The sequence below is a fragment of the Pleurodeles waltl genome, chromosome 9 (genome assembly GCF_031143425.1).
Source record: "Pleurodeles waltl isolate 20211129_DDA chromosome 9, aPleWal1.hap1.20221129, whole genome shotgun sequence".
Classification (NCBI taxonomy): Eukaryota; Metazoa; Chordata; class Amphibia; order Caudata; family Salamandridae; genus Pleurodeles; species Pleurodeles waltl.
Window position 1 is genome coordinate 894,187,317 of NC_090448.1, and position 27,842 is coordinate 894,215,158.

At 42.6% G+C, this 27,842-nt stretch overlaps 1 protein-coding gene across 1 annotated transcript in view; it reads right to left on the reverse strand.

The window, feature by feature from the left end:
* Nucleotides 1-27,842, reverse strand: part of DDX24 (DEAD-box helicase 24) — a 212,536-nt gene that overhangs the window by 177,995 nt on the left and 6,699 nt on the right. The window contains exons 2-3 of the mRNA XM_069208236.1: nt 16,104-16,871; nt 12,169-12,582 (exon numbers count right to left, since the gene is read on the reverse strand). Of these exons, the coding sequence (XP_069064337.1) occupies nt 12,169-12,582; nt 16,104-16,851 (1,162 nt within the window). The 5' untranslated portion in view covers nt 16,852-16,871. The remainder of the gene's footprint in view (nt 1-12,168; nt 12,583-16,103; nt 16,872-27,842) is intronic.

Genomic DNA, 27,842 nt, shown 5'->3' on the forward strand with positions numbered 1-27,842 from the left:
CCCTAGTTCTTTGTCCTATTTATGGCCTAACGATGGATAGCCCTGATTTTTTTTATACACTTATGATCAAGTGGTTTTTAAAGCGGAGGTCAGGGAAGGTATCACAGACTACTTTGGATGTAATGAGAACCCAGTATCCAAGATGAGCATGCTACTGGATATCTTTACGGTATAAACGTGAGGAATGTGCATATCCAAGGGCGCTAGCATCCTTAGATCGCTACAATTGAGACTCAACACACTTGAGTGTGAGATTAAATGGTTTGAAGCAGACTAACAAAATTCATGAACCTTGCTTGTTGATCTCTATACAAGAAAATATAGAAGAATTCTGTGATACTGCCGAACAAGGAACTTTGCATTTAAGGAAACAGGTGAGGGCTCAAACCTTTGGGGCATGGGGCAGACCAGGCAAGACCTGGTGTGGCCATTAAGTATGCAGGGACCACACACACAAATAGATAGTAGATGAGGCCAGCATAGGGACATGAAAACACCCATTGAGGATAGCTGTTCAACATTTTGCAACTACTACTGGGACTTGCTGTCTTCCAGAGTGTGTCATACACAACAAGAAATAACTCAATACCTTGAAAGTGTGTGATGGTGTGGGTGAAAGGGAACATATGCAAACTTATTAACTCCCCCATTTCCTTGAAAGGTGTTAAGCTAGCTATAACAGCACTGGCCAGTGGTAAGGCTGCCAGGAAGATGGCTTCCTGGTGGATAGTCATAACAAGTATGTGGATCTGTTGGTGCCAACTAAAGGTGCTATTAGAGATATATAATGAAGTTGTAGAGGCTGGTATACTACTGCGATCAATATTGTAGGTTGTTTTTACAGTGCTCTTAAAGCTGGGTCGGGGTCCGGGACTCTGCTACTAATACCAGCCTCTGTCACTATTAAAGATTCTAACAAATATATTGGTTAAAAGGCTACAGCATCTGAAGCAACAACTGGTTCTGTAGACCGAGGCTGATTTTATCCTACAGGTGTCCACGGCCTTTAATGTTCATATGCAGATGGCTTTTTTAGACCGAGTGTATCCAGATTTACCAGCTGTCGCTACCCTACTACATGCTGAAAAATCATTCGATTCATTAGTGTGGACTTTCATGTGGGAAGTGCTGAAGCAGTTGAGACCTTGAGCATATTTCCTGAGGCTGATTAATTGATTATATACATGCACACCAGCAAGGGTCCAGGTCAACAGTGTATTGACAAAGCAATTTCAGATTACAGAGGTACGCGACAATGGTGCACACTGTCACCTTTGACTTATGGGGGGAGCCTTTGGCATGTTGGTTGAGGGAATTCCACTCGCACAGAGGGATGCAGGTGGGGGCTTGGCTAGTGATATAGTCCTTAAATGCAGACAATGTGACCCTCTTCCGCCAACATCTGAAAGACTATACATCCTTTCATTAGAGATATCATATGTTTTGGGAGTTCCTCAGTTATACAAATTAACTGGCATAAATCAGAAACATTTCCACCGACAGCTGGGGGAAAGTCCATTTTGCTGGTTGGCAGATGGGGTCAAATATTTAGAGATCTACATAACAAGATTTGTTGGAGAGTTAGCGAGACTGAACTTCAGGATTACACTTGAATTGTTTACAACACAAACAGGTGGATATGTCTCCCTATATTGAATGTTCAGGGGTGTGGCATTTAATAAACTATCTATTGTCCATGGGATAAGTCGCTTTCTAAATCTACTTGTCCTGTTTAAAAAAAAAACACAGTGCAGTGACAAATTATATTTAGGAGCTCTGATAGCATCCTCTCTGATTAGGACATGGCTAATATAAGGTAGGTCTTGAATTGTATCAATTTCAAGCCCTACTATTCCAATTTACTCATTTTGCCAGCTTGCTGCAGATCTACATACTGGGGCTGGAGGATGCAGTAAGCAATAGTTCCAGGGCTAAAATGCCTTTGAGTTTGTGCAAACCTACTAACTTGCATGTTTTAAGAATTTTTACCAGCTCTTCTCTAACCTTTTCCCATACCGAGAAAGGTTGGAAATTTACTACTGACAAGGGCAGAAGGAGAAGTTCTTCCATGGTTTGGGAAAAAAGTGCTTGGAGGGAAAGCGAACTTGTAAACACTCAATAGATTTTCACACGAGTAAATCTACTCGTGTGAATTTGGTCGTGCTGAAATACAGTTCACAAATATTTTCTAGGAATTCGTTTTCCTGGTCTACTTCTGTACGTTTTTGTGAATTCATGAAAGCCACTGAAGCAAAGACATATACCATGGGTGCACTTTTGTGACTAATTAGGTCTGTTATTTACCAAGACATTTTGTTTTTTATTACAATTCTGTTTCTACCTCTATTCATCTATTGGATGGCTTTACTGTGAGTGATAGCATTCTGCTCTTCCATAAGGAGCATATTGGCACACAAAGTAGTTTTGTACAGAACCAGGAGTCACTGTGGCAATATGTGCTTTTTAAACCCAAAGAACCTTTTTGCCAATGTTGGTTACAATGGTGAGGGCCTGGCAGCTCCCATAGCAATAAAGTGTTACAAAAGCCATGTCAAAACAAAGCATGCATTGACAAAACCAAAGGACTGACAACCAACATCTGATCGGTTGACTTTGGCACTGCTTCTTTATTTTCATGTTTCCCATAAACTTGTTGAAAATGGTTACTCTGATTTTCCATTATTAATCTTTTTTGGAAATACTAACAACATATTTACTAAATGCTGCTTCAAAGAAATAGTACTTAAATGTTACAGTAATTTAGCAAAACCATGTTTTTCTACCTGCATTTGTTGTGAACATTTTATTTTGAAGCCAAAGAATCATCACTCTTGCTTACAAACATGTGAATCTTATTAGAAAGCATTCTGGGAGCATTATATGTAGCCTCCTATTGTTAAACATTTCAGTTGTTGCATAGGCTCCCATTATTCTAATGAGACTACTGGATTTTGAGCGGCAGAATCGCCTGTGGTGGGGGAGACTGAGTCTGACCCACTGCAGGTGACACCGGTCGCTCTAATCCGGGTTTTGCTCTGGCTAACTAGCAGTGTCGCATCTCCACCAAAGGGCGGGATGATTGGGCAGCTGAGCTCCTGACACAATTGTTTTCTCAGAGAAACCATGGTCACTCAGGTCTCATCAGGTTCTCTCAGTTACATTAGTCTCACATGCACAATGACAAATAGAGGCAGTATAGATTTTAACAATTCTTTAATAAATTGACTGCATCTGAGATAAAGCATGGACTACAATAACCAGGATAATACAACAGGACGAGATCCAAATTGTGACAAGGAGAGTAAAGCAAATAAATAACACTACCATATTATCAATAGAGTCACTAGACTAATTCCTACTTAGACTATCATAGAGCACAGCGTGTTAAGCTCTAATTCTGCCCTTCAGGTTCCCATGGGAAGACATCATCCCCCATACCTGAGCAAAGCCCTGAAGTCTGCATAAGCAGCTGCAGCGAAGCAATCAGCATACAGTTGTGGCTCTCTGGCTGGTATCTCCCTCCAATGTGTAAGGGACAGGGAAGTGTTTTTGTAATAAAAACAGCTGATGTTCAGATAAAATGTCCCTACGCAAGGATGTGTATTTTCTATGAATGTCAGAGACAAAACTTATACCACGTTTATCGGCAACTTAACTTACTGCAGCCTTGGAAGAAGCACAGAGTGAGCAAGAATGCCTTGTTTGAGAACACAGTGCTGGCCTGGGCAATAACAGCTAGATAGAGAGAAATAAAACAAGACCGCAAAAAGTGGCTATTGCAAGAATAATAAAATATATCTAGGTTAAAGTGCTAGCGGCAGGCCTAGTATGTTAAAATAATGTGCATGGAGCTATAACTAAAATGGCTACACAACAGTGTGCACATTTTATTTTTTTTTTATTTTTTTAAACTGAACCACTGTCAGTAGTGCAGTGTGACACTACAACATGACTTAGAGCACTCACCTCAATAATAAAGGCTTTGCATTAATGAAGCGCTGTGCTGCTTAACAAACATGAAAACTTGTTGTCCTTCACCCCAAACAGTATTTCCTGGGTGTCTGGCTGTAGGAATTCCACATCCCTGGACGATCTCCCTAATTCAAATAGTGATTTAGGCGAAATTCCTTTAGCTGTTCATAAATATTGCAATTGAGCTACCAAGGAGGCTCTTTTCCCCCCACCAGCTTTAGCAGGTACTCTCCCTGCTTGTTAAAGATGGATGGTAACCATTAATTCAATGATCTGTGCTTATACAGTTATTTGAAAAGGCATACTGATGGTCTCCAACGTATATCTTTATTATCTAGTACAACAGGCCCACCACGCAAAATACTGCTATCATGACACCCTTTGACTCCCACATGGGAAGATGGAAAGAACTCTTGCTCGACCAGACTCCTTTCCTACCTTAATAGCCTGCCAGCCTCGTCGAACTAGAGAGGAGGTGAATGTGATGGCTAATACGACTGGGGCGTGGTGGCACACAGCAGAACATTTGGTTATCAATAGACTATGCTCCTCTGCCCTGACCCTCAAAAACAACTCCATCTTTCACCCCTTGCTTGAGCAATCAGGGAGCACAGAACTGAAAAAAAATGTGGAGAATCTAGAAGATTTATTTTCTGAGGGAGGGCTCACTGCATTTCAGAAAGGGGGAGGGGGAGGGGCAGGGGGGAGCAGGGCCCGGTATTGCTATAGTGGTACTACTAAATCAAAGACTATACCCCGCTGCTAAAACTGTGCTGGCTGACATTCTTAAAGCCCCAAAATTGATACTGAGAGAAGACTCAGCTACAACAATATAGACTTTTAATATCAAGAAGCAATGAATGTCATGATGCTAAAGACATACCAATTGAAGGGGGTAGGGAAATGGACCTAGGAAGGGCTATTCTGGACAATAATATTGCACTCCCTTTACTTACTGTCACAAACTCATATGTTTTAAATTTCTGCAGTGTCTATACTACAGACCACGTATTGCCCATTTTACACCTGGCAGTACATCATGGCAGTATATCATGCGATAAGTGCAGGATGAGTAACCCTCGAATCTGGCATACAGCTTGGGACTGGCCCTCTCAATATTGGCAAGTCATATTCACCATAGTGACAAGGATGCTGAAGGTGCCTCTGGTCTCCATCCTGGATTTGTCTTTATTATAGCTTCATAGAGAGTTACACAAATCGAACCATCGATTCACGTCAATGGTCGTATTGTTGACCAGGCAACAGGTAGCAACACAATAGATGTCCACAGTGGTCCCCACTGAAAGAGCATGGTTGAAAGGCACGGCTTACTGTTGCACAAGTACTGAGGAATGTAGTGACTATATTGACCCTCGGGCCGACCAAGGGCTTCTGGGAGCCTTACAGAGTATAGCTACGATTGCAGGGTACTCATGCACCATCTACGCAGGCCCAGACACTGGGAAGTGGATGCATGTGGAACCATATACTTAGGTGACACTGCTAGAGGTATCGATAGGTTTTAAAAATGGAAAGATGGCCTGCTGCCCACTTATCAAAACTGTACATGCCTTAATGCATATTAATGTGATTGTACTTTGGAAATACTGCTGCATATTTGTTCTTATAGTGTCACTTGTAGGCGAGATGGACAATTATGTGTTACTGTTAATGGGGAAAAAAAAAAAATAGAAGAAAAAAAACAAATACGCCAAAGCAGTTGGATTTCCAGCACTCCAATCAAATATGTGCTACTTGTTTACAAACAGTGAATGCCACAGAGTTTACCATATCCTTCACAATCACAATTTATAGGTGGCTCTTCTGTCTTAGAAAAACACTTGCATTTTCTTTTTATGTCTGGCTAGGCAACACAGCTATCAGCAGATCTTATGTGATCAACAGACGAAATTTCAGAAGAACTACTGAGAAAGTGGTTTCGATTCCACCTAGATACTGCTTTCCTCGGGTACAGCATATCATTGGGCAACAGTTGGAGTACTTTGCCTCACCTAACACGGCTGTGGCATTCAAACATAATGAGTCAGCATGATGCAAGAGGAAACTCACCATCACATTGCACGAGTACTGGCAGCACTACTTTCGATTTTCCCTCACCTAGATGAAGCACTTAGGAGAGCGTATGTCCATCTGTGCATGCATTTTAAGGTGGTGTTTTTTCTGCCACTTATATGGATGCCCATATATTAAACTGTCTGCGGTCACTTAGCTTTTACCATTAACATTTCTCAATTTCAGTACATTCCATTCTATAAACAATCCCATTGCTCAGCACATTCTGGGAGTGACAGTATTCAGGTCTAAAGACACCTATGACTGGCATTTTGTGAGAACCCCTGCCAATCCTAGCATGCTGCACTGCAAAGTGGCGTTTGGCTATGGAGTTTGCAAAGGCCTCTGTGTATACAAACACTGTCCAAGCCATGCTCCGAGTGAACCCGATTGTGGATGACTGACGGTATATCCAGCAAGAGTGGTGTTTTGGAGACATGTCAGTGCACGGTGAGCAATGATTACAGTGTATGCAGTAGAAGAGTGAAAGGCATGTGGTGTGACTATGACTACAGAGTGGTAAGTGCAAGGTAAATGATGAGTAAGAGGCGCATAAGTTCAAGTTTTGAGTACAGTGTAAGATGTTAGAGTCCAAGTTCAGTGCTGTGCCTGTGGGATTGCAGGGTGCAAGGGTGTGCCCATGGGATTGCAGAGCAAGCAGCATGTTTTAGCAAATGCAAGGTGCTGTACATTATAGGCAGATCAGTTTGAATTGCCATAGCTTGTTTCTTTTCCAGGTGTGCTAACACAGACCTATGGCCAAATTTAGAGTACAATACACAATACTGATCCCCCATACCCTCGAGAAAACCCCTAGGATGTGGGGTTCATTAGTTTTTGTTTTTATTTGTTTTACAAAAACAAACTCCTGCCAGGTGTTGGATTCTGAAAAAACAAAACCAATGTAAAAAATTTGGTGGACGATTGACAAACCAGATGACACCTGACCACCAAACTTTCAGTCAAAATTGTCCCTGAGCCAGCCATCTTCTGCTGCTGGATAGTGAGTATTTCTTTCAAGTTCCTTCTTAAGCCCAATTTTCTGAGGGCAAGGTTGACTGTCTGTTATGTCTTCTTCCTATTTCAACACTTCCTTTCACTAAATTCACAAGTTCAATTATTAAATGGCAAATGAACCAGAAAGCTTCTTTGGTGGCTGTACCCACCATAGTGGTTTAGCTCAGACGATTCTTTACCTTGCCAGTTCCTCTTGTCACACCATTTCCCAATATTTCTTTAAAGCTGGCTAACAAATGCAATTAGCACAGTCTCTCCTTTTTTTGGTCACATGTCAAGGATCCCCTCCACAATAGGCAAAGCTGTCCAATGAACAATGAAAGCTTCAGAGCTTCAGCTTTGACATCACTGCCCTCAATCAACCACATCAAAATATAAAAAGCAATTGGTCATATAGTAGGAAAAAATATACATTTGTAATTCAAATTCAATGAAGCAATAAATCCATCATTGGAAACACAATTTAATTACCCTTAATCAAATCATATTTGTTACTTCCGACAGTTAGGACAAACATCCAATTTGCAACAATTGCTGTGGGCCCACAAGAGGGGAAAAGTATACTTAGAAGGTCCCGTCACGCGCCATGTCAAGTACAAAATGAGCTCTTGTTGCTTCGACCGAATAAGATAAGTACAAAGCAATTTGGGATACATATATTAGTATCTCCTAGCATGGGGTTTGGCTCTCTCCATTAGTAATGAGGAGGCCCATATGCTAAGGGGCCAAAACGCGTAGACTTTTTGTATATTGAGAGGTTGCGAGGAAGATTTAATTTGCCCTCCAAGGACTCTGTATCACAGCTCTGTCCGAACAGGGATGGAAATAAGTTTGATTTAGGGCTTTGATAGACTAGGAAACCATCTCTTATATGTGGATTCCTGGTATAATTATTAGCGATCACCACATGGTATTTTGAATAAGGAGAGTAATGTTGGAACATTAATCTATGTTTAATGTTGAATATTTTATGTATGTTTTTCATAATGTCTACACACAACTTTTTGTAATATATTGTTGCAATTTGGATGTTTGTCCTAACTGTTGGAAATAACAAATATGGTTTGATTAAGGGTAATTAAACCGTGTTTCCAATGATAGATTTATTGCTTCATTGAATGTGAATTACAAATGTATATCTTTTCCTACTAAGTGACCAATTGCTTTTGATATTTTGGTTTGGTTCTACCCAGGTCTAGTAGGGTGAATTGGGTAGATCCCTTTGCATTACTAGCACTCAAACAACCACATAACCGACTGCATTCTCGTCATTTCACTAAAAGGTTGCTCTGCTAGAGGTGAGGTAGTACAGACTCAACTACGCATGAGAGACTGGCGATGTGCCGGAACAGATCCACCTCCAGTAAACCGTTCAGCATCAGACATGCTCTGATTTATGTTGAGCATAGCCCATCTCTCACCATTCAGAAAATGCATGTTTGCTACCTAATAACATCCATGAACTCAGAGCTGCTGCTCCAGACTGAAGGTACAGCTCAGGGGGTGTTTGTAGGAAGTTGGCTCTGTATGCACTATTTCAAAGTAAGGAATAGTATTGCACAGAGTCCAAGGGTTCCCCTTAGAGGTAAGATAGTGGCAAAAAGACATAATACTAATGCTCTATTTTGTGGTAGTGTGGTCGAGCAGTAGGCTTATCAAAGGAGTAGTGTTAAGCATTTGTTGTACATACACACAGGCAATAAATGAGGAACACACACTAAGACAATTCCAGGCCAATAGGTTTTTGTTATAGAAAAATATCTTTTCTTAGTTTATTTTAAGAACCACAGGTTCAATTTCTACATGTAATATCTCATTTGAAAGGTATTGCAGGTAAGTACTTTAGGAACTTTGAATAATCACAATAGCATATATACTTTTTACATAAAACACATATAGCTATTTTAAAAGTGGACAGTGCAATTTTCACAGTTCCTGGGGGAGGTAAAGTAATGTTAGTTCTTGCAGGTAAGTAAACCACCTACGGGGTTCAAATTGGGGTCCAAGGTAGCCCAAGGTTGGGGGTTCAGAGCAACCCCAAAGTCACCACACCAGCAGCTCAGGGCCGGTCAGGTGCAGAGTTCAAAGTGGTGCCCAAAACACATAGGCTTCAATGGAGAAGGGGTGCCCCGGTTCCAGTCTGCCAGCAGGTAAGTACCCGCGTCTTCGGAGGGCAGACCAGGGGGGTTTTGTAGGGCACCGGGGGGGACACAAGCTCACACAAAAAGTACACCCTCAGCAGCACAGGGGCGGCCGGGTGCAGTGTGCAAACACACGTCGGGTTTTCAATAGGTTTCAATGAGAGACCAAGGGGTCTCTTCAGCGATGCAGGCAGGCAAGGGGGGGGGCTCCTCGGGGTAGCCACCACCTGGGCAAGGGAGAGGGCCTCCTGGGGGGTCACTCCTGCACTGGAGTTCCGATCCTTCAGGTCCTGGGGGCTGCGGGTGCAGGGTCTTTTCCAGGCGTCGGGGTTTTGGATTCAGACAGTCGCGGTCAGGGGGAGCCTCGGGATTCCCTCTGCAGGCGTCGCTGTGGGGGCTCAAAGGGGACAACTTTGGTTACTCACAGTCTCGGAGTCGCCGGGGGGTCCTCCCTGTAGCGTTGTTTCTCCACCAGTCGAGTAGGGGTCGCCGAGTGCAGTGTTGCAAGTCTCACGCTTCTTGCGGGGATTGCAGGGGTCTTTAAATTTGCTCCTCTGGATACAAAGTTGCAGTCTTTGTTGAACAGGGCCGCTGTTCTCTGGAGTTTCTTGGTCTTTTGGAAGCAGGGCAGTCCTCTGAGGATTCAGAGGTCGCTGGTCCTGGTGAAAGCGTAGCTGGAGCAGTTTTCTTCTGAAGGAGGGAGACAGGCCGATAGGGCTGGGGCCAAAGCAGTTGGTGTCTTCTTCTCTGTAGGGTTTTTCAGCTCAGCAGTCCTCTTCTTCTTTAAGTTGCAGGAATCTAGTTTCCTAGGTTCTGGGGAGCCCCTAAATACAGAATTTAGGGGTGTGTTTAGGTCTGGGAGGGCAGTAGCCAATGGCTACTGTCCTTGAGGGTGGTAACACCCTCTTTGTGCCTCCTCCCTGAGGGGAGGGGGGAGCATCCCTATTCCTATTGGGGGAATCCTCCTTCTACAAGATGGAGGATTTCTAAAAGTCAGAGTCACCTCAGCTCAGGACACCTTAGGGGATGTCCTGACTGGCCAGTGACTCCTCCTTGTTTTTCTCATTATCTCTCCTGGACTTGCTGCCAAAAGTGGGGGCTGGGTCCAGGGGGCGGGCATCTCCACTAGCTGGAGTGCCCTGGGGCATTGTAACACAAAGCTTGAGCCTTTGAAGCTCACTGCTAGGTGTTACAGTTCCTGCAGGGGGGAGGTGTGAAGCACCTCCACCCAGAGCAGGCTTTGTTTCTGTCCTCAGAGAGCACAAAGGCTCTCACCACATGGGGTCAGAAACTCGTCTCTCAGCAGCAGGCTGGCAGAGACCAGTCAGTCCTGCACTGAACAATTGGGTAAAATACAGGGGGCATCTCTAAGATGCCCTCTGTGTGCATTTTTTAATAAATCCAACACTGGCATCAGTGTGGGTTTATTATTCTGAGAAGTTTGATACTAAACTTCCCAGTATTCAGTGTAGCCATTATGGAGCTGTGGAGTTCGTTTTTGACAGACTCCCAGCCCATATACTCTTATGGCTACCCTGCACTTACAATGTCTAAGGTTTTGCTTAGACACTGTAGGGGCATAGTGCTCATGCACATATGCCCTCACCTGTGGTATAGTGCACCCTGCCTTAGGGCTGTAAGGCCTGCTAGAGGGGTGACTTACCTATGCCACAGGCAGTGTGAGGTTGGCATGGCACCCTGAGGGGAGTGCCATGTCGACTTAGTCATTTTCTCCCCACCAGCACACACAAGCTGGCAAGCAGTGTGTCTGTGCTGAGTGAGGGGTCCCTAGGGTGGCATACGTCATGCTGCAGCCCTTAGAGACCTTCCCTGGCATCAGGGCCCTTGGTACCAGGGGTACCAGTTACAAGGGACTTACCTGGGTGCCAGGGTTGTGCCAATTGTGGAGACAATGGTACATTTTAGGTGAAAGAACACTGGTGCTGGGGCCTGGTTAGCAGGGTCCCAGCACACTTCTCAGTCAAGTCAGCATCAGTATCAGGCAAAAAGTGGGGGGGTAACTGCAACAGGGAGCCATTTCTTTACAGTGTTCTTTTGAGAAAAATAAATCCTGCCTCTACCCGTCTCGCTTGGTTCAAACAAGAGCTTGAAGTTGGCACTCCAACTACAGCTTCGGAATTGCCTCTCTGAAAGGCACTCCCCGAAGCATCTGTGCTTTTCTTTGCCTCGTGCTCCAGGTAACGCTCCAAGAAGAATCTGCTTGATAAACCCACAGGAGACGTTGTCAGGATCTGCTGCTCTTCTAAGCAATCAGGCTCCACAGCATCTCAGGAGAGTCAATAGATGAACAGTGGGAGAAGTATGGAAGTCTTAGACACAGACATTGGGGACTTTTGGCACTAGCTGCCACCAACACCAGTTGCGAGCCCCCATGTTTCTCCAAGGGCATATCTAAAAAACAGGAATCTCTTGAATTTAGAAAAAACATGGATTACAATACCTTAAAGTAAGAAAAATCAGTGTGCATTAGCAACCAAATAAACACACTTCTCACCCGGATTCATTTCCGTTTTCTAATGTTATACAAAATCAAAATGCAAACAAAATCAGGAATTCTCAAACTTTTAATTGGTACAGACTCATGTCAACTAAGTAACCTAGGTTAGAGAGAACCGTGGGCTCATCTCCTCCAGTTTTAATTATTACGAATTATAAATTGAATGATGTGGCCCCATGGTGTGAAACCGTCTCAGCTTTTTTTTTTTTTTTTTTTTTTAATAAACATCCCTACTTCCGAGAGACCAGTGATTTTGGTGTTTTTTAAATAGTGACCACATTTTTTAATCTACCTATTTTGCTCAGCTGTCCAAGAGGGCGTGGTGAAATATGAAATGTATGAGTGTAGGAACAACTCAGTATAGCCCAATTTCCTTGCACCAAAATGAACAAGCTTCCACTTTCACATATGAACACACAGAAATAATATGGCAATTTCTCCACTGACCTGTAAATCTGGCTACTGCATCAATATGATGTTTTACTTGGACTGCCAGCTCCCTTGTGGGGGTCACAATAAGCCCCAGCAGAGGTCGATTTTTATCCACAGCAGGTGATTTTGCACCAGAAATAATGGAATTACCAAGAAAGTCAACATTCTCCAAAACCTTCACACAGCCAAAATCAGCAGATTCCTCCGCTTCATCATCTCCATTGTCAATGTCGTCCTCTTTATTATCAGTTCTATGAATGTTTTTTGCTTTATCCTCTAGAAAGTCAGTCTGTGCATCGGCCTCAACCAAGGGCTTGTCGGTCACACCTAGAACCTCTTCTTCCTTATCATTTGGGTGGTTCTGGGCTTCTCGCCACTCAAGAATTGAATGGATCATGGGAATTGCAAAGGCCAGTGTTTTCCCGCTGCCTGAAACAGAAACCATGTACATTTATCAGTTCAATAACAAAACTCATGTATAAACAGAATAATTCATCAATTTCAGGATCCTCCACAAAAGGGCTAAAAAAACAGTTTCTTTTGAAGCAGTACATATAGTGTCCAGGCTCACCAATACGTCACAAAACCTCTACAGATTGTCCAGGCTCATCAACAAATCTCACCATGACTTCACAGCATAAATACTTGCATAATTAAATGTGAGAATACAAACCAGCCTTTCCTGGTTTGTTTTCTTTAACCTTTGGGATTAAAAAAAAAAATCTATCTGTGGGGAAAAAACGGACTAATTTTCTAGCTTGTTCAACTAAGTGTTCTGGACACCCCATTTCTTTCAATTGCAACTTCAGTCCTGATTTTAGAAAATGATCTTCTTTAGGGTTACAGAGGAAAGCACTGTCCATACTTTTATTTAATAACTTGCCTTAGTCGTCTTACTGCTCCAACACATGTTGACAAGCCTGGACAATTCAAAGGGGAAACCAATGGTTGGCTTCATAAGAGGCTATCACGTTAGGGGTTGAATGCGATTTAATAGGAGACCGATTTTGTGGAACACAATTACAGTGAACTGATTTCACCTAAGCTGTTTAATGGAACTTTTTAGAATGAATGGCATTTACTATTTCAAAGAAACCAATCCACAGAATACTTTTTTGTTTGAAATTAATTTTTGCGTGCTTACTTTTTAAGGTGTAAATACAACAGTTGCAGGTCTTTTTTCAGAAACAGTTGTGTTGGAGGTATTCATTTCAGTGCTTTACTTCAGATTTATATTTTACACTGTTAAACAATACTCTTCACCACCCTGAAACCCCATCTATCCCTGTCGACTTACAACCTCTAAACACAATCTATCCCTGTTCACTGAAAACCCCACACCATGCCTAAACTAAACCCATCCCTGAAACGTAAAACCCTTCAAGATCCACAACCTCCAACCATTCCCCAGCTCTAAAAATGTGTAAAGCCCACTCATCCATGACCCCTAGGAACCCCTCACCACCCCTAAACTCCATTCATCCATGAACCTTAAAACCCTCCTTCAATGTCTAAACTCCGCCCATTCATGGGTCCCTAAAACCACACTACCACTAATATCCCACTCAAATGTTCCCTTTAAGTTTGTATTTATTTACATTTCCATTAAAACTTTCTTTACTAAAAATTAGTTTTCCATTGTAAGGTTTCCTCCAATGTGATTTCATAGTTTGTGTTTTTATATTAATTCACGTAAATCAATATTAGGGACTACTGGTCAGAGCACAAACAAGAGCCTGTATCATGATGTTCTTTCCCCTTCCCACTTCAAATGTGTAAATTGACTTGCTTGCCCACTGACCTCAAACATCAAAATATTTGTAAATGGGAACATATAAAGAAGCCTATGTGACTTCAACAACTATAACTCAATTAATATGATTTACACAACTGGGTGCCCCTATAATTTATACACACAGTGCAAACCACTCAAAGATCAAGATACGGAGTCTACAAAATTTGAGCCAAATGAGATGCAACACACATGCTCACTTGGTGCAAAATTTCATGGAAAACACAATGCCAAAGAAACTGCCAGAAGGGCAGGCGATAAAGAGAATTGTTTATCCAACAAGAGGAGGTAACTTCCATTTATTGTTCAACAAACGAGTAAGCAAATGGATTAACCTCATTAACTCTGTAGAACTTGAACCGATAAAGAATTCTGTTAGGGGCAAAAGTAGACCAAACTATGAATTATTCAGACTTGTAGTTTCTGCGCTGTCTGTCAAGTCCATGGCATTTTGAAAATGGCTACCCCATCCCATTTGTGTTTCCATTGGTGATTTTGTAATGCTATAGAAGACAGAGTCAGTGAGTGTTCTTTGATGCATTTACTCTACTGACATGATGGCATTTTAACTGATGGGTTACGTCTTTATGTTTAGGCTAAGGCTAATCACTAACAATCCATAAAAAATTTAATTTCTTTTAATTTGCTGCTAATAACATGTTTTGGATTTGCAGCTTTTTTCTTCAGAAAGTAAAGACGAGCACGCACATAAGACTTATTACAGCTGCTGGTCTGTTACCAAAAGTTTCTTCCAAGTAGTGTTTTTCCATAAAGGTCTTTCATAATCACCATCTAAAATGCAATCTTCATCGGACTCATTTACATAACACTTCTTATGGAAACAGCCTGACTATGATAGTGCAGTCTGTTCAACAAAGAATCCAACTCTCAGCTTCCATATTTTTACACCCACAGGGAGTTATTATGGTAGTTTCTAGAACAACAAAAATAGGTCACCCAACTATGACAAAGCACATCCTCTAACAATGAGTAAGGCCTGTTAGGTTTGCCATAGTATGATTAGGAAAAGTGAGCCTTTTGGCTTTGTTTTTTGGAATCTTGAAGTGAAGCTGCAATAAGGGTCTCCGGACCAATGTAATCAGTTGTTTAGGAATTGAAACACCATTGATAACTTTAGCAACTAAACTGTGCCATTAGTACCACTGGCTAGTCTAAACCTTGCAATTTTGGTACATTTTTTTTCCAATCCACAACTGAGAAAGGCATGTGGTCGTTTTTGTTACACTTGTCAATTACTTCAGTTCTTTATGATACATATTGTTTATCACCCGAGCACTGCTTAATCATTTGCCAGTTGTGCAAATCACCTTAATTAAATAACTATTTAAATCTTAATATGCCTCTGACCATTTAAAAAAAAAAAAATAACATATGTAAAGCAGCATTTCTTAGGGCTTATTCTCCTAATGATGCCTTTTGCAAAATAGTTACTGTATCTAGATGTTAATAGCCTATTAAGACAGCATCTTGTTCGAAAATTAATTCCAATAAATACTTTATTAAATAAATCCTCCTGGAATCATATTACGTTCTATTAGACTTACTCAGAGTACGAGGAATACACTGTAGCACCTTTTGGCTCACATAGAAGTATTATTAATCACAAGTTGTATCATGAGAAATAATAACAGCAACCAAATTTTAAAAAGTAAGATGACATCCGCTTTCTAAAAAGCGGAGAAGTCAGCCTGATCTTGGTCATGGAATCAGCTATATAGAGACTGAAGCAGGGAGAGCCCTACAGGTTTGTATCGGCGAAAACACGGAATCTAACAGCGAAATTCTTACTTTCACTGGCAATTACTGCAGATTTGGTCAACTAAGCCCAGTAAACTTTGAGTGCTGCGTTACAAGTGTGCAATTCTAATGTACAATTTTGTGAAACGTCTTGAAACTCTTACATATATAAGAGTGTTTTTTTGGCACACAGTAAAGACAGAATAGACATTTCTAATTCAAAGTACAGCAAATGCATTCTTGGAACAACCATATTTTACATGTTAAAACATGCAATAATGTGTTTCCATGCGATTACCCAAGAAAATAAATCAGACAGAAGCTGAACAATCTGCCACCTATATGATTTTCTGACAACTCTGCCAGGACAAATTATAAAGCCACACAGCAAATAAATTACCTGTTTCTGCAGCACCAAGGATATCCATGTGGTCTCGGATTGCAGACGGCAGGGCTAGTGCCTGGATGGGAGTGGGAGCAGAGAAACCCAAATAACTCAAGGCTTGAAGAACCGGAATTGGGACAAACAAATCTTTCCAAGCATTAACATCCCCTTGCTTGTCTGAGGCTCTTGGCGAGGCGTCAGCAGTCCAGTTCTTCGGCTTCTTGGAAGCTTTGGGCAGCTGGGGTTCTTCAGGTGCTAATAGAACCTTCTTTTTCGCTCTCTTCTTTTTCTTTTTTTTCCGGCATGTCTGCTTAGTGGCATCCATTTCTGCTGTTGCTTGGCACTCCTCAGCCTGGTCTGTGTGCTGAGATTCGTCTGCCTGGTAATCATCCTCATCTGCAGATGTCTCACCTTGGTCCACTTCTGAATTATTGTTTTCCTCTCTAATTTCAGCTTTCTCCTTTGCAATGCGCTTCTTCCTTTTGTTCTTTCGGGATGGCTCTTCCTCATCCTCCTCCTCTTTGTTTAACTCTTCCTTCCCTACATCACCTAATTGTCTCTTTGTACCTTTACCTTTCACGACTTTGCTGGAATCTAGCAGTTCATATTCAGTAAGTTCTTCAAAACACACAATATCTCCAAAATTCTCATCAGCAAAAAGGTTTGGGTCTAGCACCACCGGCTTCCATTTGCCCAACATTTTTATACCCTTTCGTTTGAATTTTGATGATTTAGTAAATGTCTTGGTTCTTCTAGGCTTCATTTTAATCTAGGAATGAAAAGCTGCAATATAGAAAACAAAATCACAAATTTTAGGTTAGAACTCAAGGGGATAACATTGAACAGGGATCAACATTATTTAAAATGAAAGATCAGGAACCTGGGCTACTAAAAACTAAGAAACTGGAGCTCAATGCTCTGTTCCCAAGTGATCGAGTCAACACTGCACTACATCACCAGATGCCTGTAATGGCTGTGTCCCTCTAACCGCTGTCCTCCCCACAACATACTCTTGATGGTGGCAGTATATTTTCAAAGCTCTCCTCAAGCCAATCTGATAGCTGTTCCCTGGTTCTAAAAGTATAGTAGTTGTTCCTCGTGGAGGATGCACATTGGTTTCCCAGTTCAAGCATGTTTGAAGTCAGACAACTAATGTCTCTGATTTCATTGCTTCTGGGCCTGCATTCACTTTCTTTTGGTAGTCCCTCCAATGTAACGGTGTTCTCAATTCCAAGATGCAAGGATTGAGGAGCCTGAGGATGCATTTGGTACTTGTGCCAAATGAAACTTCAGTAACATAACTCTGGCACGCTCAGGGGACAAACAAAATAAAGAAAAGTATGGGAACACTGGTCCTGAGCACATTGGGGCTAGAGTCTGCAAGTTTAGCGGGTGGGATTAGAGATGTGGGTAAAAAGAACAAAATATTCTAAATTTTGTTGACCAGATAACTATAGGTGAAAACTTACACAATATAATGCACACACTTTCAATGAAGAATAAATACCAATTAAATGTATTGGTGGGAAATGCATGGTTTCCGATTAGGAAATCTCAGATGGTTAATGCAATCACTTTAGATGTCTGTGGAAGTAACAGGATTGTCACTGATTTCAATCTAGTCAGTTCACTGGGGAAATAGAGACATGTATTACAATGTGAAGAGGTCCAGGTCTCTGACAGAAAGCACTATGAATATGTGTACATATTTCAAAACATATTACACCCAATATAAGGATGAACACAATATAAACAGGCTGTTGCAAAATATGCAGAAAGGCTGTATCCATGTTTACAGTGCTTCAAAAAGCGGTTTATTGTAAGAGACTGGCCTAGTACAAACCTTCCCTTAGTAGGTTTTCAATAGAAGGACACATTTCAGATTGTATAAATTAAAGCCTGAACTGGCTCCCAAGCAACCATTAGATTTGGCTATTAATCAACTACATACATTTAAATACATTTCTATCAGATAACAGGTACCCTGGAGAGAAGGCTTTTTTATTCATTAGCTGCCTCTCCTTTCTCTCACTTTACAGTAGAGGAGATGATTCTTCTCCCTTTTCAACCCACAGGTACCTAACCATTCAGGAACTTTTCTTTTTATATATATAGAAAGTATAGGAACTATTTTGAACACATTAAAAGCTTGGGAACGTTGTTCCCCTGTTCCGTTACCCACTTCGGTCTCTGGTCACACTACACTATAATGCAAACATACATGTTTCAAGCTAACAGGACTACACACGTTCCAGGAAAAAACAACATTCAAATTTCATAGTTTGGGAGAACAGTTATAGGAATTTTGGTTGCTTGCTCACAATGTATTTGGTCATGAGAACGCACACTCCACCCAAAAGCACTACTTTATAGAAACAAAATGAATACAATTAATTGTTGTTGTCACTCTACACAGATTTCAGATGTTATAGTGGCCATATTTCTTTTTGCATAGAACACACAAACAATTAAATGTGAAACATGTTATAGACCTACAGCTGGGGGTTTCCTAAATAAATTCTTTACACTCATAACCAAAAAAGTTGTCAATGCGTCATTGAACGTTTGGTGGGACGGCACACATCACCTTACTACACATTTGCTGTTCTGTTACTCAGCTTATCAAAAATATAAGGAAGAAATTGCTTGTTTGTCGAAATTATCAAATTGTCATAAGATTATTCAAACCAGACAAAAGCAAACTGCTTGATTTTGCACCGGCTAAGTTTTTAATCTCAGCATGGCGACTGAGACTCAAGTTGAAAGAGCATTGTGATACATTTCCATTTGAACAGCTTAACAATGTTTAAATCATGTTGTTTTGCTTGTATATAATATGTTAACCATTTTCAATGAGTTTATTAAGGAATTTATATAAAATGATTTTTACTATAATTATGTTCATGTTAGATGAGGGATTTACCCCCAATATAAGCTAAATAAACTAAACCTATAGTCAACAATCAATGTTTGCATATTGTGCAAACTGCTGCACAGGTGGTAGCAAATGTATTGCAATACTAAATATAAATTATTAAAACAGAAAATGGAAATTACAGTCAATTAACAAACTTTAACCAGATTATTTAAAAGTCTATCCATGAAATCCACATAATACAGTGCAAAGGATTATGATTAGCTAACAAATACTCTCTTTGATTTACATTTAATTAAGGGTTTGTGCTGAAATTGGTGTAGATTTCAGGTCTTGGCCAACTGAGATCTTACATTCTTTATGTGACTGTGATGCCACTCAATGTGTTGAAGACGAGACATAGTTCAGTAACATTAGTCAGAACATGATAGGAAGTTAATATCCAATTACATTACTCTTGGGCTTGTGACAATGAACTTATTCAAAATGAACGGCAAATGATTATGTTTAAGGAATTATATCTAACCATAAGAGGGACTGGGAAAGTATCTGCTCCAGTGTACAGCCTCCCTATTCATAATGGAAATCAAAAAGGTACACTGTTCTGCAAGCAAAGGCAAGGATCCACTAGGCACTTCTAAAAATAGAAGCAAAAGCCTTTGCACATCCATTGGATGTCATGCTCCATCATAGGGGTTTGCTCCTTGTCAGACTGGCGCTGCAATACCTGACGGGCCCCACAAGGGGGCTCTTTGCCTGAGATCTTAATTTGTGATGAGTGCCGTGGGAAAAGAATGTAGGAGTAAATTGGAATAAGGGATCTCAGTCAAGGTTCAAAACAATAGTGAGTGGAATGAAGATAAATGTTCCACCACTCTACCAACAAACAAGAGGGTGAAAGAAAAATATTTCTTCAACCACTATTACAGGTCAACACGTTTCACGCCTAAGAGGTCCCTACAGATCAAGTGGCATTTCATTAGGACCAAAAATAGGGGATGAACGTCTCCTAAGCTACACATTAAATTGTGTAGGGGGATTTATGATAGGAATTGAGAGTTAACTTACTCAAGGTGCTACACATCTAACAATCTACACAGATGAGGACCTGTGGAAAAGAACAAACATTAACAAAACAAATAGATGTTAACCCCTTCGCTGCAAGGCCTTTTCCCCCCTCCGGTGCCAAGCCTTTTTTTGGCTGTTTGGGGCAGTTTGCGTTTAGGCCCCTCATAACTTTTTGTCCAAACAACCTACCCACGCCAAATTTGTGCCTTTTTTCCCCCCCAACATCCTAGGGATTCTAGATGTACCCTATACTTTGTGGGTTCTGCTGAAGTAGACAAAGAAATTAGCTAAAATACAGTTTTGTTTTTTTAAATTAAAAAAAAAAAAAAAAGAAGGGGAAAAAAGGGCTGCAGAAGAAGGCTTGTGGTCTTTTCCCTGAAAATGGCATCAACAAAGGGTATGCGGTGCTAGAATCACCCTCTTACCAGCTTTTAGGAACAGGCAGACTTGAATCGGAAAACCACATTGTTCAACACAATTTTGGCATTTTACTGGGACATACCCCATTTTTACTATTTCTTTTGTGCTTTCAGCCTCCTTCCAGTCAGTGACAGAAATGGGTGCGAAACCAATGCTAGATCCCAGAAAGCTAAACATTTAGAAAAGTGGACAAAATTCAGAGTTCAGCAAGGGGTACTTTGTGTAGATCCTACAAGGGTTTTCTACAGAAAATAACAGCTGAAATGAAAAAATATTAAAATTGAGGTGAAAAAAACAGCCATTGTTCTCCACTTTTTACTCTAACTTTTTCCTGCGATGTCAGATTTTTTTAAAGCAATATACCATTACGTCTGCTGGACTCTTCTGGTTGTGGCAATATATAGGGCTTGTAGGTTCATCAAGAACCCTAGGGCACCCAGACCCAATAAATGAGGTGCACCTTGCAGTGGGTTTTCATTCTACACCGGGTATACAGCAATTCATTTGCTGAAATATTAAGAGTGAAAAATAGGTATCAAGAAAAACTTTGTAGTTCCAAAATGGGCACAAGATAAGGTGTTGAGAAGCAGTGGTTATTTGCACATCTCTGAATGGAATTCCAGGGTGCCCATACTAGCATGTGAATTACAGCCCATTTCTCAAATAGATGTCTTTTTTACACACGGTCTTACATTTGGAAGGAAAAAATTTAGAGAAAGACAAGGGGCAGTAACACTTGCTTTGCTATACTGTGTTCCCCCAAGTCTCCCGATAAAAATGGTACCTCACTTGCGTGGGTAGGCCTAATGCTCACGACAGGAAACGCAACATGGACACATCACATTTTTACACAGAAATCTGAAGTGTTTTTTGCAAAGTGTCAAGCTGTTGCTTTTGGCCTCTAGCACAGCCGGCACCTAGGGAAACCTACCAAACCTGCGCATTTTTTAAAACTAGACACCTAGGTGAAGGAGGCAGGCCTGGCTTGTAGTGGGTACCAAGGGGTACTTACACTCTGTACCAGGTCCAGTTATCCCTTATTAGTGTAGAAGAGGTGTTTCTAGCAGTTTAGGCTGATAGAAGGTAGCTATAGCAGAGCAGCTTAGGCTGAACTAGGAGACATGCAAAGCTCCTAGTATACCACTGGTGTCATATGCACAATATCATAAGAAAACACAATACTCAGATATACTAAAAATAAAGGTACTTTATTTTTATGACAATATGCCAAAAGTATCTCAGTGAGTACCCTCAGTAGGAGGATGCCAAATATACACAAGATATATGTACACAATACCAAAAATATGCAGTAATAGCAAAAGGAAGTAATGCAAGCAATGTAAAGTTACAGTAGATTGCAATAGGAGCACATAGGTATAGGGGCAACACAAACCATATACTCCAAAAGTGGAATGCGAACCACGAATGGACCCCAAACCTATGTGAGCTTGTAGAGGGTCGCTGGGACTGTAAGAAGACAGTGAGGGTTAGAAAAATAGCCCACCCCAAGACCCTGAAAAGTAGGAGTAAAGTGCACCTATATTCCCCAGAGAGCACAGAAGTCGTGATAGGGGAATTCTGCAAGGAAGACCAACACCAGCAATGCAACCAAAGTGGATTTCCGGACGAGAGTACCTGTGGAACAAGGTGACCAAGTCCAAGAGTCGCAACAAAGTCGAGAGTGGGCAGATGCCCAGGAAATGCCAGCTGAGTGTGCAAAGAAGCTGCCACCGGATGGTAGAAGCTGTGGATTCTGCAAGAATGAAGAGGGCTAGAAACTTCCCCTTTGGAGGATGGATGTCCCACGTCGTGTAGAAGCTTGCAGAGGTGTTCCCACGCAGAAAGTCCACAAACAAGCCTTGCTAGCTGCAAGGGTCGCGGTTAGGGGTTTTGGATGCTGCTGTGGCCCAGGATGTCGCCACTTGGATGAGGAGACAGAGGGGGCGCCCAGCAATTCAGGGAGCCCTCACAGAAGCATGCAGCACCCGCAGAAGTACCGGAACAGGCACTTGGAAGAGGAGTGAACCGGAGCTTACCCGAAGACACAAAAGGGAGTCCCACGATGCCGGAGGACAACTCAGAAGGTTGTGCACTGCAGGTTAGAGTGTCGGGGACCCAGGCTTCGCTGTGCAAGAAGGAAATCCTGGAAGAGTGCACAAGAGCCGGAGCAGCTGCAAATCACGCGGTACCCAGCAATGCAGTCTAGCGTGGGGAGGCAAGGACTTACCTCCACCAAACTTGGACTGTGGGAGTCACTTGGACAGAGTTGCTGAGTTCCAGGGACCACACTTGTCGTGCTGAGAGGGGACCCAGAGGACCGGTGATGCAGTCTTTTGTTGCCTGCGGTTGCAGGGGGAAGATTCCGTCGACCCACGGGAGATTTCTTCAGAGCTCCTGGTGCAAGAAGGAGGCAGGCTACCCCCAGAGCATGCACCACCAGGAAAACAGTCGAGAAGGCGGCAGAATCAGCGATACAAGGTGGCAGTAGTCGTCTTTGCTACTTTGTTGCGGTTTTGCAGGCGTCCTGAGCAGTCAGCGGTCGATCCTTTGGCAGAAGGTGAAAGAGAGATGCAGAGGAACTCTGATGAGCACTTGCATTCGTTATCTGAAGAATTCCCCAAAGAAGAGACCCTAAATAGCCAGAAAAGGAGGTTTGGCTACCTAGGAAGGAGGATAGGCTAGCAACACAGGTAAGAGCCTATCAGAAGGAGTCTCTGACGTCACCTCTGTTTCCAAGATGGCAGAGGTCTGGAGCACACTGGAGGAACTCTGGGCACCTCCCCTGGGAGGTGCAGGTCAGGGGAGTGGTCACTCCCCTTTGTCCAGTTTCGTGACAGAGCAGGGCTGGGGGATCCCTGAACCGGTGTGGACTGGCTTATGCAGAGATGGGCACAATCTGTGCCCATCAAAGCATTTCGAGAGGCTGGGGGAGGCTACTCCTCCCCAGCCCCGGCACCTTTTTCCAAAGGGAGAGGGTGTAACACCCTCTCTCTGAGGAAGTCCTTAGTTTGCCTTCCTGGGCCAGGCCTGGCTGGACCCCAGGAGGGCAGAAACCTGTCTGAGGGGTTGGCAGCAGCAGCTGCAGTGAAACCCCGGAAAAGGTAGTTTGGCAGTACCCGGGTCTGGTCTGTGCTAGAGACTCGGGGGATCATGGAATTGTCTCCCCAATGCCAGAATGGCATTGGGGTGACAATTCCATGATTTCAGACATGTTACATGGCCATGTTCGGAGTTACCATTGTGACGCTATACATAGGTAGTGACCTATGTATACTGCACGCAAGTAATGGTGTCCCCGCACTCACAAAGTCAGAGGAATTTGCCCTGAACAATGTGGGAGCACATTGGCTAGTGCCAGGGTGCCCACACACTAAGTAACTTGGCACCCAACCTTCACCAGGCGAAGGTTAGACATATAGGTGACTTATAAGTTACTTAAGTGCAGTGGTAAATGGCTGTGAAATAACGTGGACGTTATTTCACTCAGGCTGCAGTGGCAGGCCTGTGTAAGAATTGTCAGAGCTCCCTATGGGTGGCAAAAGAAATGCTGCAGCCCATAGGGATCTCCTGGACCCCCAATATCCTGGGTACCTCAGTACCATATACTAGGGAATTATAAGGGTGTTCCAGTATGCCAATGTGAATTGGTGAAATTGGTCACTAGCCTGTTAGTGACAATTTAGAAAGCAGAGAGAGCATAACCACTGAGGTTCTGGTTAGCAGAGCCTCAGTGAGACAGTTAGTCATCACACAGGGAACACATACAGGGCACACTTATGAGCGAGCACTGGGGCCCTGGCTGGCAGGGTCCCAGTGACACATACACTAAAACAACATATACAGGGAGTGCAGAATTATTAGGCAAATGAGTATTTTGACCACATCATCCTCTTTATGCATATTGTCTTACTCCAAGCTGTATAGGCTCGAAAGCCTACTACCAATTAAGCATATTAGGTGATGTGCATCTCTGTAATGAGAAGGGGTGTGGTCTAATGACATCAACACCCTATATCAGGTGTGCATAATTATTAGGCAACTTCCTTTCCTTTGGCAAAATGGGTCAAAAGAAGGACTTGACAGGCTCAGAAAAGTCAAAAATAGTGAGATATCTTGCAGAGGGATGCAGCACTCTTAAAATTGCAAAGCTTCTGAAGCGTGATCATCGAACAATCAAGCGTTTCATTCAAAATAGTCAACAGGGTCGCAAGAAGCGTGTGGAAAAACCAAGGCGCAAAATAACTGCCCATGAACTGAGAAAAGTCAAGCGTGCAGCTGCCACGATGCCACTTGCCACCAGTTTGGCCATATTTCAGAGCTGCAACATCACTGGAGTGCCCAAAAGCACAAGGTGTGCAATACTCAGAGACATGGCCAAGGTAAGAAAGGCTGAAAGACGACCACCACTGAACAAGACACACAAGCTGAAACGTCAAGACTGGGCCAAGAAATATCTCAAGACTGATTTTTCTAAGGTTTTATGGACTGATGAAATGAGAGTGAGTCTTGATGGGCCAGATGGATGGGCCCGTGGCTGGATTGGTAAAGGGCAGAGAGCTCCAGTCCGACTCAGACGCCAGCAAGGTGGAGGTGGAGTACTGGTTTGGGCTGGTATCATCAAAGATGAGCTTGTGGGGCCTTTTCGGGTTGAGGATGGAGTCAAGCTCAACTCCCAGTCCTACTGCCAGTTCCTGGAAGACACCTTCTTCAAGCAGTGGTACAGGAAGAAGTCTGCATCCTTCAAGAAAAACATGATTTTCATGCAGGACAATGCTCCATCACACGCGTCCAAGTACTCCACAGCGTGGCTGGCAAGAAAGGGTATAAAAGAAGGAAATCTAATGACATGGCCTCCTTGTTCACCTGATCTGAACCCCATTGAGAACCTGTGGTCCATCATCAAATGTGAGATTTACAAGGAGGGAAAACAGTACACCTCTCTGAACAGTGTCTGGGAGGCTGTGGTTGCTGCTGCACGCAATGTTGATGGTGAACAGATCAAAACACTGACAGAATCCAATGATGGCAGGCTTTTGAGTGTCCTTGCAAAGAAAGGTGGCTATATTGGTCACTGATTTGTTTTTGAATGTCAGAAATGTATATTTGTGAATGTTGAGATGTTATATTGGTTTCACTGGTAATAATAAATAATTGAAATGGGTATATATTTTTTTTTGTTAAGTTGCCTAATAATTATGCACAGTAATAGTCACCTGCACACACAGATATCCCCCTAACATAGCTAAAACTAAAAACAAACTAAAAACTACTTCCAAATATATTCAGCTTTGATATTAATGAGTTTGTTGGGTTCATTGAGAACATGGTTGTTGTTCAATAATAAAATTAATCCTCAAAAATACAACTTGCCTAATAATTCTGCACTCCCTGTATACAATGAAATATGGGGGGTAACATGCCAGGCAAGATGGTACTTTCCTACACTAGGGGAATCCAAGATAGGGTGACTTGTAGGGCTCTCACCAGGTTCTGTTACCCAGAATCCTTTGCAAACCTCAAAATGTGGCCAAAAAACATTTTTTCCTCACATTTCAGTGACAGAAAGTTCTGGAATCTGAAAGGAGCCACACATTTCCTTCCACCCAGCGTTCCCCCATGTCTCCCAATAAAAATGGTACCTCACTTGTGTGGTTAGGCATAGCACTCGCGACAGGAAATTCCCCAAAAACACAGCGTGGACACATCACATTTTCCCCAAAGAAAACAGAGCTGTTTTTTGCAAAGTGCCTAGCTCTGGATTTTGGCCTCTAGCTCAGCGGGCACTTAGGGAAACCTACCAAACCTGCACATTTTTTAAAACTAGACACCTAGGGGAATCTATGATGGGGTGATTTGTTGAGCTCTCACCACGTTCTGTTACCCAGAATCCTTTGCAGTCCTCAAAATTTGGCCAAAAAAAACACTTTTTCCTCACATTTCGGTGACAAAGTTCTGGAATCTGAGAGGAGACACATTTTTCACCGCACGGGGACAAATTTCCTACCACCCAACATTCCCCTCATTCTCCCAGTAAAAATGATACTTCACTTGTGTAGGTGGGCCAAGTGCCTGTGACAGGGAAGAGCCAAAACATGTCGAAACTGAGGGGGAACCAAAGCTGGTCCCCCAAAAAAATTTTAGGCTGACAAGTGCAGCAGAATGTTTATCAGTATAGATGAGACAATGTTGGGTGGTAGGAATTTTGTTGATTCCGGAAGGTTCCATCACAAAAATGTGGGAAAAATGTGTGATTTCCAGCAAAGTTGGAGGCTTGCAGAGCATTGTGGGTAAGAAAATGGTGCGGGTGCATGTGAAGCACACCACCCTGGAATCAACCAGTTTAGTTTTCAGATTTGTCTAGGTCTTGTGGGTTTTTCTACATGGCAGTGTCCCGGAGTTAAAAAAGTGCAGCCCTCACCATTCCAAGTGGGACGATTTTGAGAGTTACCAAGGTCTCATGGCCCAAATGTAAAACCAAAACCCTAATTAAATCAAATGTTCTCTTGCTTGCCGTGGGACAAGATGTTTTAGAATGCGGGGGGAGAGCTGAAAGACTGTTACCCCCTTCAGTTGGTAGCCACCACCCCACTATTTTTTATTTATTTTTTTAATTCCCTGGTATCTAGTAGACTTTCTGACCCTCTCCCAGGGTGTGGATAGGGGGTAATTGCCCTATCTGCCCACGGAGGGCAGAACAACTTTCACCCATTTATTTGGGGTGGGGGTATGGCCATAGCCCCACCCTCTTATTTTTTGGGGAAAAAAAAAATAAAAAAATCTTCCCTGGTCTCTGGTGGGCTTTCCAAAAATAGGCCAATCTGCCCCCAAGGGGAGCAGATATGGCCAACAGTAATGTGTCCCATGGGGGGTAACTATTGCCCAAGGGGCTGCCCCCCCCCAAACAAAATACACACAAACACACACCAATCCCTGGTGTCTATTGCCCAAGGGGCCACTCCCCTTATGCATAAGTATAATTAAAAAATAATCCCTGATGTCTAGTGGTGTCTGCACACCCCTGGGGGCAGATTGGCCTAACAAAAATAGGCCGATCTGCCCCCAAGGGAACGACCCTTGCCTAACGGGTTGCTCCCCATACATAAAAACAAAGTAAATTAAAAATATATATATATCCCGGGTGTCTAGATATTTCGGCCTCCAGTTCGGCCTAATTGTATTGGGGGAGGGGGGTAGAAAAGGCCTTAAAGTATTTTGCTGCTCCCCTTATGCGCAAGTATAATAATAATAATTAAAAAAATACATGGTGTCCCCCACCCCCGCCAGGGGGCAGAAGCAGCCCAAAAACATTTCCCCCCCCCCCCCCCGAGGAGTGACCCTTGCCTAAGAAGTCGCTCCCCTTATTCAACAAAATCAACAACAAAAAAATCCCT